Here is a 12,588-nt window from a genome sequence, read left to right on the forward strand (position 1 = left end):
AAATAAAAAAAATAAAAAAAACATTTACAGCAGCAGCTCCAGTGATGAACACAAAATGTCTAATAAAGATGGACACAGTATAAACTCACTGAACACTAAAGCTAAAAAAGGAAGTTGTCGTGCCATACCTGGATCCATTCATGTGCTCATATTCTCTCTTGACGTTGACCCGCACTGGCTGGTTGATCCACTCCTGCTGTGGGGGTAAGGGGTTGATTTTGTGGGTCTGGCCGTAGTCCTGTGTGCCAGATGCAGTCATGTCTGTCTTGGGGAGAGGGGCAGCAGCAGCGTACGGAGGCTCAAATAAGGACTGGTCTTCACTCACCACTGATAGCGCCTCCTGTAGGTGGAAGGAACAAATACTTGGTATGTCTTTCTCAACTCGCTTTACAAGTGCTAGTATGTAAGCAAATTACATGTAGACGATAATATACAGCAGCCATTCCAACCAATATGCGCTAAACATACTATAATACTTTGATATTTTGGAAGATATTTTTGCTTTCTTGTAGAGAGTTACATGAACAGATCAATACCAATTTTAAGTCTGCCCGTTTAATACAGCCAGCAGCTGGTTAGCTTAGCATGGCATAAATCATCTATCCAACTGTAACAGAATACAGCCAGCTCTTTGGCACTTAACTTTACACTTTTTCAATTAAGTTATAATGTGTTAATTAAAGTCTTAGAGGTGCTGCAGCAATTTATTTAACTTTTGGACAGGGCCAGGCTAGCTGTCTCTCACTGCTTCTTCCTGGCTGTAGTTTCATATTTGACAGACAGATATGAAAGTGTTATCAATCTTCTCATCTAACTCCAGGAAAGAAAGCAAAGAGGCATATTTCCCAAAATGTCAAACTGATTCAAATGGGGAAATGTGTAATAAGAATAAGAAGAATACACTCACAAACAAGAGCGGATACAACTCAAGTTTCTCATTTGACACTTCCCAGAAGCTTGTGATGTCAGATGTTCAATCTCTTGTGTATTTTTGTTTACAGCAATTATGTGCAGTTATTGGTCATATCGCAGTCTGGCATCCTAAGTAGTTTGTGTATACAGCCAACGTAGCAACTGTAGCTTCCTGTTGATGTTAGGATGACTTCAATCATGCCCACAGTGGAGTAAGACAGAGTTGTAAGCTTGGGCGCTGCCACCGCACTGGTGTACTGACATTATCAGTCAATACATACAGCTGTTACACCAGTAATGACCCACTGGCTCACACTTAAACAAATAAATGACTACTCAAATGAGCTGACAATTTAAAATATTCAAAACCAAATTTCCCGGATTCTTGGTTGTGTAATAATCTTCTCTCGCTCATTGTCAGTATCTTCTTGACTGAAAAATCCTGTCATGTCCTGATGTGTCTGTCTTGTCTGAGCGTTGGGCTTTTCCTCCACAGCTGAAGACTCAACAGAAGCAGGGGGGTCAAGGCTACACTGACCCCTCTACTGTGGCTCAGCTGGAGCAATGTAAGTTTATTAAAGAAAACAAACGCAGAAACTCACGGCTGGCCAAGATATTACACTTTCCAACATGCTCCTTGTGTAATGTCTTGGAAGTAAAGCATGGATTGTATACTTGATGGGTCACATTTTAACATACAGATGTCACTGCTTAGTGTTTGTCAGTGATCAGAGTCAGGCAATGGCACCGTCTCAGTTGAATGGCACAGAATGTGAATAATGCTTAACAATAACTTGATGAGTCAGCCTTTTGTTATAATTGCTCTGTCTATCATTGTTGTAAACGATCAAACAAACAAATACAGAAAACAATAAGTCAGAATATAAAGTGAAATCATTACAGTCATATGCTTCTGCTGAGGTTTAAGCTAGGGTCTGATGCACATCTGGATCTGATAGGATCTGATGGCACAGCTTAGACTGAGACGTGTCTAATTCCTGAGGACTGAATTATTTCATTCCAAAATGCCACATATCTGCCTCAGGGGGAAAAGGCTACTTTATATTCATTGATCAATATTTCCAGCATGAAGCTGTTTGCATTCTCTAAAATGTTACTTTTATGAAAGCTTAATCCTCATGATCTCACGTAACTTCAGTATCATTCTAAGACATTTCATGCAAGTTTTCACGTGTCCCTATTTTGACAATGACTGTTTCTCAGAAGCTAGAAGCTGTTTTTCATATGTATGTGGTATATATACGCAAACACCACAACGCTACAGTGACTATAAATGGCCGGGATGCTCTCTCACCAGCTCCATTTTGATATTGAGTTCTACAATATATTTTAACTACAATAAGCACAACCTGGATGTCTTTTATGACAGTTATAACTGTATAAAAAATACTTTTGACTTATATTTGTGAAGAAAAGAGGCATTGCTGCATGGTTCAAATAAACATTAGCAAGACTAAATTGTGTGGCAACTTATTGCATTTAATTAACAAAAAAACATGATCATCGCTGTACTTGATGCAATATTTGAATCCTTGATTTTGATAGTGATTGGTGGCTATTGGAGCTTTTCTATTACTAAAGTTGAAATCATTTTAATTTTCAAGTACTTTACATTCAAACTGATCCAATAAAAGAAAAAGACAGGTGACGCCTTCACTCTGCACTATTTATTTTCTCAAGTTATGGCAACATTTGGAGTGAAAAAGGGTTTCAGTTTGCAATTGTACTATAGTGCCCTCTGTTGCAATGCCACAGATCCACTACTGGCTGTTTGTACACAAATAAAATAAAGTTTTAATGAGCTTTTGTGAACAGCGTGGGATAAAAGGTACATGTATACTTTTTAATAATGTGATGAAGTAAAGTCAAACTACTCCTCAAATGTCATGGAAATCTAAGGTGTTATATTACATGTTTCTTCACACAATAAGAAACAGGCTTATGCCACATTTCAAATTAAAATATAACTTGTGTATGTACTACTGCTTTAATAAAATGCTATTCTTTGGGGTAATGGGCGAATAAAAAAGCTGAACCTCTCTAGAGCATTTCTTGCCAGAATTAGATTTTCCAGTGATTTCATCAGTGGATCCATCATAGTCTGAACCCTGGCAGCAGGACTCACTATCTGAGCAGAGCACACCAGCTAGTCTGTGGATGATAAAGTGTAGAAGAGTGAGGGAATGTCTCATTACAGCCCGATAAGGGCTAACTCAACTATTATGACTGTTGCACGTTATATTTACAGTGACATATCAGCCTGCACAATTGAAACCATGATTGGCAAGTGGTGTGTGCCTATCGAGATTGCAGAGGGTTTTTAAAAATAGGAGCACACCATGAAGAGAAGCTGAAAGGATGACATACCAGTGCCAGACCAGTGCCTATGTTTTCTTTCCAGTATCTGCGGGGAACACACACAGTGACAGCTACAAGCGGTTACACTCAGTTTTCTGTCTGTCTCACAGTGTCCACAGATAATTCTCCAAAGGTTTCACTCTTAACACAATTTAGATAAAGTGCCATCCCTGAACATAATCCCTGAAAACTCCACACAGGTTACCAAAAAAACCAACATATTTACTCCTTAAAAATAATTTTGTAAAAACATAGATACAATCTGAACTCTATTTTTGCAGTGTACGTCCATACAGTCCTAAAGACAAAGGGGGAAAACATGAAATAAATCATCGCTCAGCTGTTAAACTGTCGGCCCATTATGAGCATTGTGTGAGTGTGACACCTGCTGGGAGCCACCTCTGTTCTGTTTACATCAGCCAAGTCTATCTCTTAAAAAATGCGTCACGACGCGTCTGGAGCGGCTGGATATATGCAATAGCTCCACATCCACCAGACTGCACGTGTGATTGTTTGGCGTTCACACACAGCCATCTCGCAGGAGGCCACCCGGTGGGGGGGTTGGGGGGGCATTCCTGCCTTTTGTTTAAGGAGGAAGAGGAAACCTGTCAGGAAAAGATTGTGTAGAACAGGAAGCTCTCATGGCTAGAGAGCCCTTCCTCTCTTTTAGCGGGCATGAATGCAGCTAGCAGCCAGTCATTTATACCCGAGGATTCAATTATGATTACATTAATTGTCACAACTTCTTGCTGCGTTACAAACATCCAGGCTGAGACGTTCACGTCCTCCGCGCCGCATGGCATTCCTCCCCGATACATAATGAAACAATCACAGTGCTGTGAGCGGTGAATGACGGGATTTAAGTGACTATATGCAGCCTGACATTTTTGTCTGGCCAGCGTTTACACTCTTCCAAAACTCACACCACACCCAGCCGCCACAAAGCCGCTACTTTAATCTTCTAAAAAGAAAACAAGTCGCACTGCTTTTTAGCAACAATAACAGTAAATGAAAATGCTGCATTCTTCTGAGCTTACACTTGTTAACCGGAGGACACAGACTGAACGCATCGCAGGGTGAACTAATCGGGACTTGCCATTCAACATCTGGTGGCTGCAGCCATAATGCATCTGGAATTTGACTGTCGGGGGCCAGTAGCCAATGTTAATGTAGACCAGCGCTCTAAACTACCAACATACCATTTCAAAATAGTTGTGTAACTATATAAGGAGCAAGCCAAGGTATCATTGTGAAGCCCTGTGGTTTTACGTGTCGCAAACTGAGCAGTTACCGCATGAAGTTACCAAATGACAGCTTTCCTTAAACTTTGACAAAACTCTCAGTGCGAAGGAGGAAGAGGCATTACAAAAAAAATCAACAGCAAAAAAGAGAGAAAGATTCTTTCTTGTGTAAATACCAAACCATCACAGTTTTTTTTGACCCACGACAAGATCTTCGGACCGAGCCGGGCGATGTGCCACACCGCTGTTGCGCAGCTCGACACATCGTATCCAGCGGTACATCCAGTCATGGCTATTGCTCAATACCGCTGCCCAGACAAAACCAAATCGTTGAACCCGTGGATTACTTATACCTATATGAAAGTACAGTCTACAGTGCGTTGTCTGAAACAAATAGCCACTCCTTTAGCCTTTCCAGACGTGCGTAATTGTGCGCTTGGTCCCCAGAAATCCAAAGCGTGATTCTGATTTAGCCTTGAATCCACACCGCAGCGTATCCTCACAACCAGGCAGCTTATTGAAAAAGGAAAGTGGATACTTTCAAGGAAAGAGGAAAAAGAAGAAAATCTCGTTACCCCTTTCAAACCGAGAGAAAAAAGCCGCTCATCGTCGTCAGATTGGAGGTCCCAGCTCACAGACCGACACAGAGGGGCATTTCAACCCATTGCTTAAAAAAGGAGGCGCAACTCCGAAAAAGCAGTCTCCCACAAACTCATACACCCCGTTCTCCACCCTTACCTTAATAGTTCCGTCCATTTTGCGCAATTTTCAGCGGACCCCGACAATATCCCAAACATGACACGCTCCTGAATTAATTCCAGCCCCCGGTATGTGGCGGAGAGAAAGACACTTTTACCGGATTGAGTTTTTTCTTTCCTCTAAATTTGGGAAGTGAAGTCACCACTGTTGAGAAGGTTGAGAAGGAAGCTGTGTGTCACCGAAAGCCCTGCCTTCAAAAAAGCAGGATACTGTCCCAGAGAGATAAGCAGGGAAAACAATTGAGTGTTCGCTCTGCTGTTATGTTTTTCTGCTCGGAAATATTTACACAGGATGACTGCCTGCGTTGTGCACAGCCATTGCTGTGTAGCCTGCTGTAGAATAGGGTTGTGTGTTTTGATTTCCCAGTAATGTCACATACGGTGTGGAAGGGTTTACTATTTGCCCGAGTTATGAATTATTTCTGCACACATTTAACGGAGGTTTTCGGAATTCAGGTTTACTATCGCAGGACACTCTTAAGTTATGTGATCCCATGTTTTAGAGCGCTTTTGGTTCACGCCTACACTGATTCACAGACGTGCATCTGGCCATGCCTCCATCCCTCTGTAAATCAGCCTGTTTTATACTATATTTCACTGTGATACGTTAAATAAAGTTTATCTTTGAACGTGGACAGATGTTTCTCTCAGGCTCACTGCTGATGGAGCTCTAAATCAAAAGAAGGGGAGAAACCTTAACACCTATGGCAGGGGTTGTTGCAACCTTGTCTTTTTTGTTACAGCTCTGTATGAAGCTTCTGTGAAGTTTGCTTGAGACACCATTAATAAAATCCAAGCATTCAGTCTTAACCGCACTATAGTCTGAGGGTCTGCTCTACACGTGTGCGTCTGCTGTTCAGCACAGGACTGAATGGGTGAAATGCAGCCTGCGTCGACAAAAGTGCACTTGAAAAGGGGGCACAAATGTAGATTATTGTAATAAATATTATTGAGTTTGCTTTTGCTATTCAAGGGTTTCTTTCTTAGTTAAAAAAAAAAGAAACCCTCTATTCCCCACCCCCTACATAGTTTTTTTTTTTTTTTCGTCTGCCCTATGAAATTGCCCTCATCAATTCAAGCATAATTTTAGTGCAGATGCTAGACATGGAGCCAGCTCTGAACGTGACCAGACCAAAAACACTGCAAGAAACGTCAATTTTGTAAATGCATTGCACAATTCAGCATTTCAGTGTTGCTTTTTTTGTGTGAAGACAAATAGCACACATGTAAAACTAACAATAACTCAGATTCATAAACTTAAAATGAAATCCACACGTGTAGCCTACAACTCTTAATTGTTTAATGTTTTGTTGTTTTTAACAAGCCTTAAAAGCCTATACCTTAATTCATTCTACCAATCCTTCAACTGGTATCAAGAAAATCACATTGGATAGGAAAAGGTGTACTTTGGACAGAAGTGAATAACTCATTACACCACCACGTTTTACAATGTCTAAAAATATAATGCGATTTAGTTTACCGGGGATATTACGGTCTATTTTTTGCAGTGTTGGGGTTCTGCCTCGGGGAACGGCCTCAGCAGCCAAACAGAGACTGAGCCGCAGCAACGAGCAGGGCCGGCCTGTCTGCTCTTGACTTGGGGGTCTGGTGGGGCTGAGGGCCCCCACCCTTGGGACCACCACATCTGGATCCTGCTAAGGGTCAAGGCTTCTCCTGCCTGAGGCCAGTCAGACTCGTGTAATTAAGGGAGACACCTTGTTTAACTCTTCAGTGACTGCTTTGGTTTCTTTTTTATTTTAATATACATTCCCCTGTCTCACGTTTTAATGTGCATTTTATTGTAGGAAGACTGGTGATAAAGTGGCAAAGTAAACAAGTGGTTAAGATGTGACCTCCAGATGGTGATTCACCATACTGGACTTTATGACCAGTGATAGAAACACGTCTCTTTGAATACCCCATTCTTTTAGTTGTATACTGCTGTGCTCCTGGGCAATTATCCCATCAGTTTCCATTAATAAAAAAAGCAAGCTTAGCCTCCACCCCACTGCAGAGTCAACAATTCGTTTACAATGTGTAAATAATTAAAATACAGAGATATGAAACTTTACAGGATGCTTTTCTGACTCCCCCAGAAGTCAGATTTTCTAACATCTCGCCAACAACCTGCCTCATACAAAATCATTCCCTCTCCTGTAATACAATACCTGCCACATCCCAGTCATAGAGCTTATTAGGAAGACTGGGGGTCCAGGACCTACCAAGACCATAATGAATACAGTGGTAACAAACATTTTGGAAGGCCAATAAACAGATGCAAGTTGGTTTACACAGTGAACCACAGAACATCTGGCTTGACGCTGGAACTAGACAGCCAGACATTTCTTCCTTACACCACGAGCCAGTAGCTCCTCTGTCTCTCCGCCGGGGCAACCAGCCAGAGGTGGGCGGACACTATGCAGACTTATGTTCAGCAGTCTTTCAATTGTTAGACACATCCTTACTTTTTTAGCTTATATGAAGATCTACTAAGATTTAGTGTATGGAATTTGGAATGGAAGTCTCACACGAGATAAAGTGAGCATTAAGATTTTTATTCGGCATGTAGGCCTAACCAGTGAAAGCATTCTGTCAAAGAGGAAATATAAAGGAGGAAATAAACGTAAAGAGGTCTCTTTAATCAAGCACATTTTTGTTAACAGTGGGTTGAGTTGATTCTGCCTCATTATCAGGGTGCTGGCACTTGATAAAGGCAAAGTTTTCTTAAAACATTCACATGGAACTGTCCCCAACAAATGACCTCTTCTCTGTTCTTGTGCTTTGTATAAAAAAAAGTGTTTTTTATAGTGTAAGCAATGCATGTAACACATCATGAGTTTTTTCACAGAGGGTTATTGCAACAAAAGAAATAGTCCCAGTCAATAGGAGCCTGGTGAGTTTGCTGTTTATCAGACTGCAGACTTGTATTCAAATCATTCCTCCTTTCGTGCTAGAAGACAGCCCGAGTCAAAATACTGAGAGCAAAAAGTGGAGTCTGCAGCACATATAAGCACGAACTGTCTGGGCCCTCGCTCTAGGCCATAATTAATTTGAGATTTATTTTTATTGGAGAGTTCCAGTCTCGCCTGGCCTTAACCAAACAAAACCAAATGCTGGGCCGTGGATTCGCTCGAATGAGGAATATTTCTTTAAATTTTTGGATTGAGGCGTGCCACATTCTGACCAATATCTCCCTGAATGTGAGAGAAGCACTTGCACGCATTAAACACACGCTAACCCTGAATCCGGGCAGGATAGAAAAATAAAATTAATGGAATCAGAACAAACAGAAATGATCTATCTTGCATTTCCACATTAAGATGCAAGCAGTGTAAAACTTAAACGTTAACTCTAAAAATCACCTTCCATGCTTAACCTTTGTCCCTCATTGGTCTGCTGTCTTTTTTTTTGTTTTTTAGCAGAAATACTCATCTGAACGCATTTTTCCCCCCTGAAACATTCCCCGCTATTCAAGCCTTTGACAACAAATCAGGAATTGTTCTGTGGCCCTGAAACGCCGAGTCTCCTTGCAGCGGCACAAACGCCGTGGCTGGATGAAAAGAGCCCTTATTCAAAGGGGAAATAAGTCTTCAAAACATTAACAAGTCGCCCTTGGAAAAATACCTTGATTATGAAGATATTACCATAGCTCGCCTCTGCACAATGGCCCGTTTTAATGAGGCACAATCCGAGCAGTCACCCCTCAGCAGATTATTATGATGGATGTGAGCAAACGTCATGCAGCCTCCCAAATTAATTGACACCGCGAGGAAAAGTGCACGTTGAACTTGGAACGGTGTGGACACTAAGGGGTCACATGCGGTTTTAAGACGTTAAAAAGATCCCAACATTGAATGGTTTGACTGCCTCAGATGTGTAGCAGTTGCAGGTATTCACGCTGCGAGACGCGATGCCGTGTTTTTTTTTATGTGAAAACCAGATGTGCGCTGTTTGCTTTATTTACATTCTCAGGACTGGGGGACAGAGAGAGAGAGAGAGGGATTCATGACGTCAAACATGATAATGAGCCATAGCAGCAGAGTTTTTTGGCTTGAGGACAAAGTGTAAAGCTACAGGTGTTGAGCTTATAATGTTTAAAAATATATATATTTTTAAATTCTACTCATATAAAACCAACAGAAAATGAACTGTGCACATGCAATTCGGCTTATTCCTAATGTAAATAAATAAAGCTACTGATTGATTTTTTTGCATTTTAGAAATATGTATGTAGTATGACAACATCACATCCCAAGTAAAAAATGAAAGGACCCCAGTTTGTCCCTCCAACATTACCTGCTCGAAGAGACGGTGGTGTCTTACCTTGACGTAAGACGACGTGTCAGGGACAGTTTGAAACATGTCTACTTGACAGACAGGCCCAAGGGTGCTCAGTGTCCAAAGGGCCCTGAGAAAATGGAAAAAATGTTATTAATACATAAATAATTAATACAAATGATTATTATTTCGTTTTCAGCGCGATGCTTTTCGTATTATTTTCACAAGTATCTGACATTTTGCTATAAAAAAATCCCTCACTTCTTGGTTGACACCAAGCCACCCCTTACACTTGACATGACAGCTACGTGCTGAACTGCAAACACTCCCAAAGTACCGCTGGTTTTGTGAACTTCCACACAGAGCACACATGGGTTACCACTTCCACCAAAATAAAGGCAAATTCAAATTTGCTTAATGGCCCCCTGTGACTGCACACATGATCCTTTGATTCCTTCATAGAGACCTCAATTTATTTATTTTTTTTCTCAAGAGCGGTCAGTAGTATTAGATACAGGTAGGTTTTGATTATACTGTCCGTACATTACAACACCAACAGATGGAAATTACACCACTAACCTACTGGTAACATGGATGAATTACTCCAAGTGGCCCAATAGGAGCTGGGCAGAAGGAAGAAGAGGGCCTCATCCCAACCCCCATCACGTTTTCCCCCCTAAAGCTTACCACATATTGAAACACTTTTCGCTTTAATAAGTGCAGCTTACAAAGTCTAGGGTGAAAGGGCACTTAGAGGACGTTGTCTTTAGCCCTTCCCTCCCTGCGCAATTATTAGGAAGGCAGTGGCACATACCATCACAAATGGCTGTTATATAGACTGTGAGATGAAGCAAATGAACGTATATGGACCTCTATATTGGCATCCAAAACGCACCGTTAAAGTTTGACATATCTTAACAGGGCCATTGGGACACCATTCTCCTGTTCAGTAGCATGCGTGCCCTGACCCGCCAGGATTAGGATGTATATACAATCAGGAACCTTTTAACCGACTCTGCATTTTAGCATAATTAGTGGTGGGTGCAGGATCATGGGGCCTTGTGATTTTAAGGCAGTACCTGACAGGTACAATTCCAACAAAAAAGAAAATGAAACAATAAAAAAGGCATAGGAGATTTATACCTTCCTATAACAGCACTGAAATTTCTCCTTTATTACTGCGCAATTTCACGTTTGTGCTGAAGTTGTTTTTTGTGTTGTTTTTAAAGAATTCCTGCCCCATGATAAATTAGCCAATGGAGGAGGGCTTATATATGAACGTGGCACGGTTTAAATACTTGTATGCGACCCAATGTTTTTTTTTTTTTTGTCTTCTCGGCTCCTGCAGGCAAACGCACGGCTCGCCTCATAAAGTTCCCCAAATGCATCCAATTTCTCCGCGGTAAAAGGAGCATAGGATACTGCATCTGCAGCCAATTAGGCGGAGGAGGACTGGTGAATAACGGCGTGAACCTCCCTCCGAGACAGCCCCGTGGGCCGGGACCCCTCTAGTGTTACATTTTAAGCATCTTACCTTGCTGTTATCCATCATAAACGAGAGCCAACTGATTTTCAGCTAATACGCATTCCACCCCCCCCCCCCCCCCCCNNCCCCACCTCCCCCCTTTACACAGACTACAGACTCCCCCAAAGTGAGAATAAGTGAGAATAAGTGAGCTGGCAAAAAGTCCAGCATATTTCGACTGCAAAACTCATATTTTAACTCAGACATTGAAGAAGCTTAACAACACATCTGATGACACAAACGGCAGCGCAGATTGATGCAAACATCAGCTGCTTTCTGACCGATTGACGCGCAAATCTGCAGCTTTTTGCAGAGCGACCGCGCATCAATGAAAGCAATGAAATAAGTGGAAATGATTTATTGTCCTCCTGCATGCACACACCTTCGCCGCAGTCCGCCTGAGCAAGGACTTCAGCGAACGCCAAATCAGTCTGCGTTGTTTTTCTCACTCACCTGTCGTTTCTCTGTCTGTCGTTTAATCTTTTTTTCTTTCTTTTTTTTTTTCTTCGATCTAATCACTCCTCCGCCGAGTTTAAATAATTAGTCCCGTCCAGGCAGAGCCGTTTTTCCAATGATGATGACAGTGAGTTATTTTGAAAGGGGCTGAAAAGGAGCGCCGGGTGCATGAATGGAAATGTTGCTGAGATGGGAAAGCCGCGACCAATGAGCAGAGAGTAAAACCTCCCCTTGCCTGCCGTGTGAGGCCACTGAACCATGAAATAAGGGAAAAGCAGAGAAAGAAAGAGCGTCGTAAATCTGATTTACAAAGCATTTTGGTTGAGAAAATTGAAGGGGGAAAAAAGTGTAAAAGATGTGTTTTTTTCCTTTGTTTTCAGGTGTTTCAATAGTTAGTGTTGGGATTCACTTTTGTTCACAACACTTCAAATATTGGGCGTGTGGGTCAACTGATGTGATAACTTCAAAAGCACACCACAAACATCAGTGCAACAAAGCAAACCCATTGTCTACCTGTCACTGTATGTTCTCACACTTCTAAACGTCCGCAAATTAGTGGTGGACAAAGTGTGCTCATCGATTTAGGCCCCCATTTTAACTCCAGAAAGCATTTAATCTGACACATTTGACCGAACTAATCAAATATTTTTCAAAAGGATCCAATTTTATGTGGAATATTTCTGGAAAATAGAGAACTTTGGAGACACTTTCACACCTCTCATCTGCACAAATAAGCCACAATTTCCCTTAAGTTAGGCCGATGATGAACGCATTCACAATATACATTCATAACCACTTCAAATCAGTCCAGTATATTTGAATAGTCAGTCATCAGCCTCTACTCTACAGTATGCAAATATCCATTCATGTACCTGTCTGTCCTCATGGTGACAGTTCCCGCAGGAATACACCACCAGCACGAGTTCCTCTGCAGCGGGTTTGTCTTTTCCTGCTCAGTTGACCCCACTCAGTTCACTAACTTCATTTCCTTTACATTGCTGCCCTCATCTTCGACCAAGAGTCCCCCCCCCCCCCCCCC

General features: G+C 41.8%; 1 protein-coding gene across 7 annotated transcripts in view; it reads right to left on the bottom strand.

Moving 5' to 3' along the window:
- Window positions 1-11,705, bottom strand: part of fli1 (Fli-1 proto-oncogene, ETS transcription factor) — a 33,111-nt gene extending 21,406 nt beyond the window's left edge. For 2 of the 7 annotated variants that reach the window (XM_035679837.1, XM_035679836.1), the window contains exons 1-3: window positions 11,547-11,704; window positions 9,614-9,698; window positions 129-340 (exon numbers count right to left, since the gene is read on the bottom strand). In XM_035679837.1, coding sequence (XP_035535730.1) covers window positions 129-340; window positions 9,614-9,652 — 251 coding nt within the window. In that variant the 5' untranslated portion in view covers window positions 9,653-9,698; window positions 11,547-11,704. The other 5 variants (XM_035679839.1, XM_035679838.1, XM_035679835.1 and 2 more) reach the window with 4 other exon arrangements.
- Between the last annotated feature and the right edge of the window lie 883 nt (window positions 11,706-12,588).

The sequence above is a fragment of the Morone saxatilis genome, unplaced genomic scaffold (assembly GCF_004916995.1).
Source record: "Morone saxatilis isolate NCDOM2014 unplaced genomic scaffold, NCSU_SB_2.0 Contig8, whole genome shotgun sequence".
In the NCBI taxonomy this organism is placed as follows: Eukaryota; Metazoa; Chordata; class Actinopteri; family Moronidae; genus Morone; species Morone saxatilis.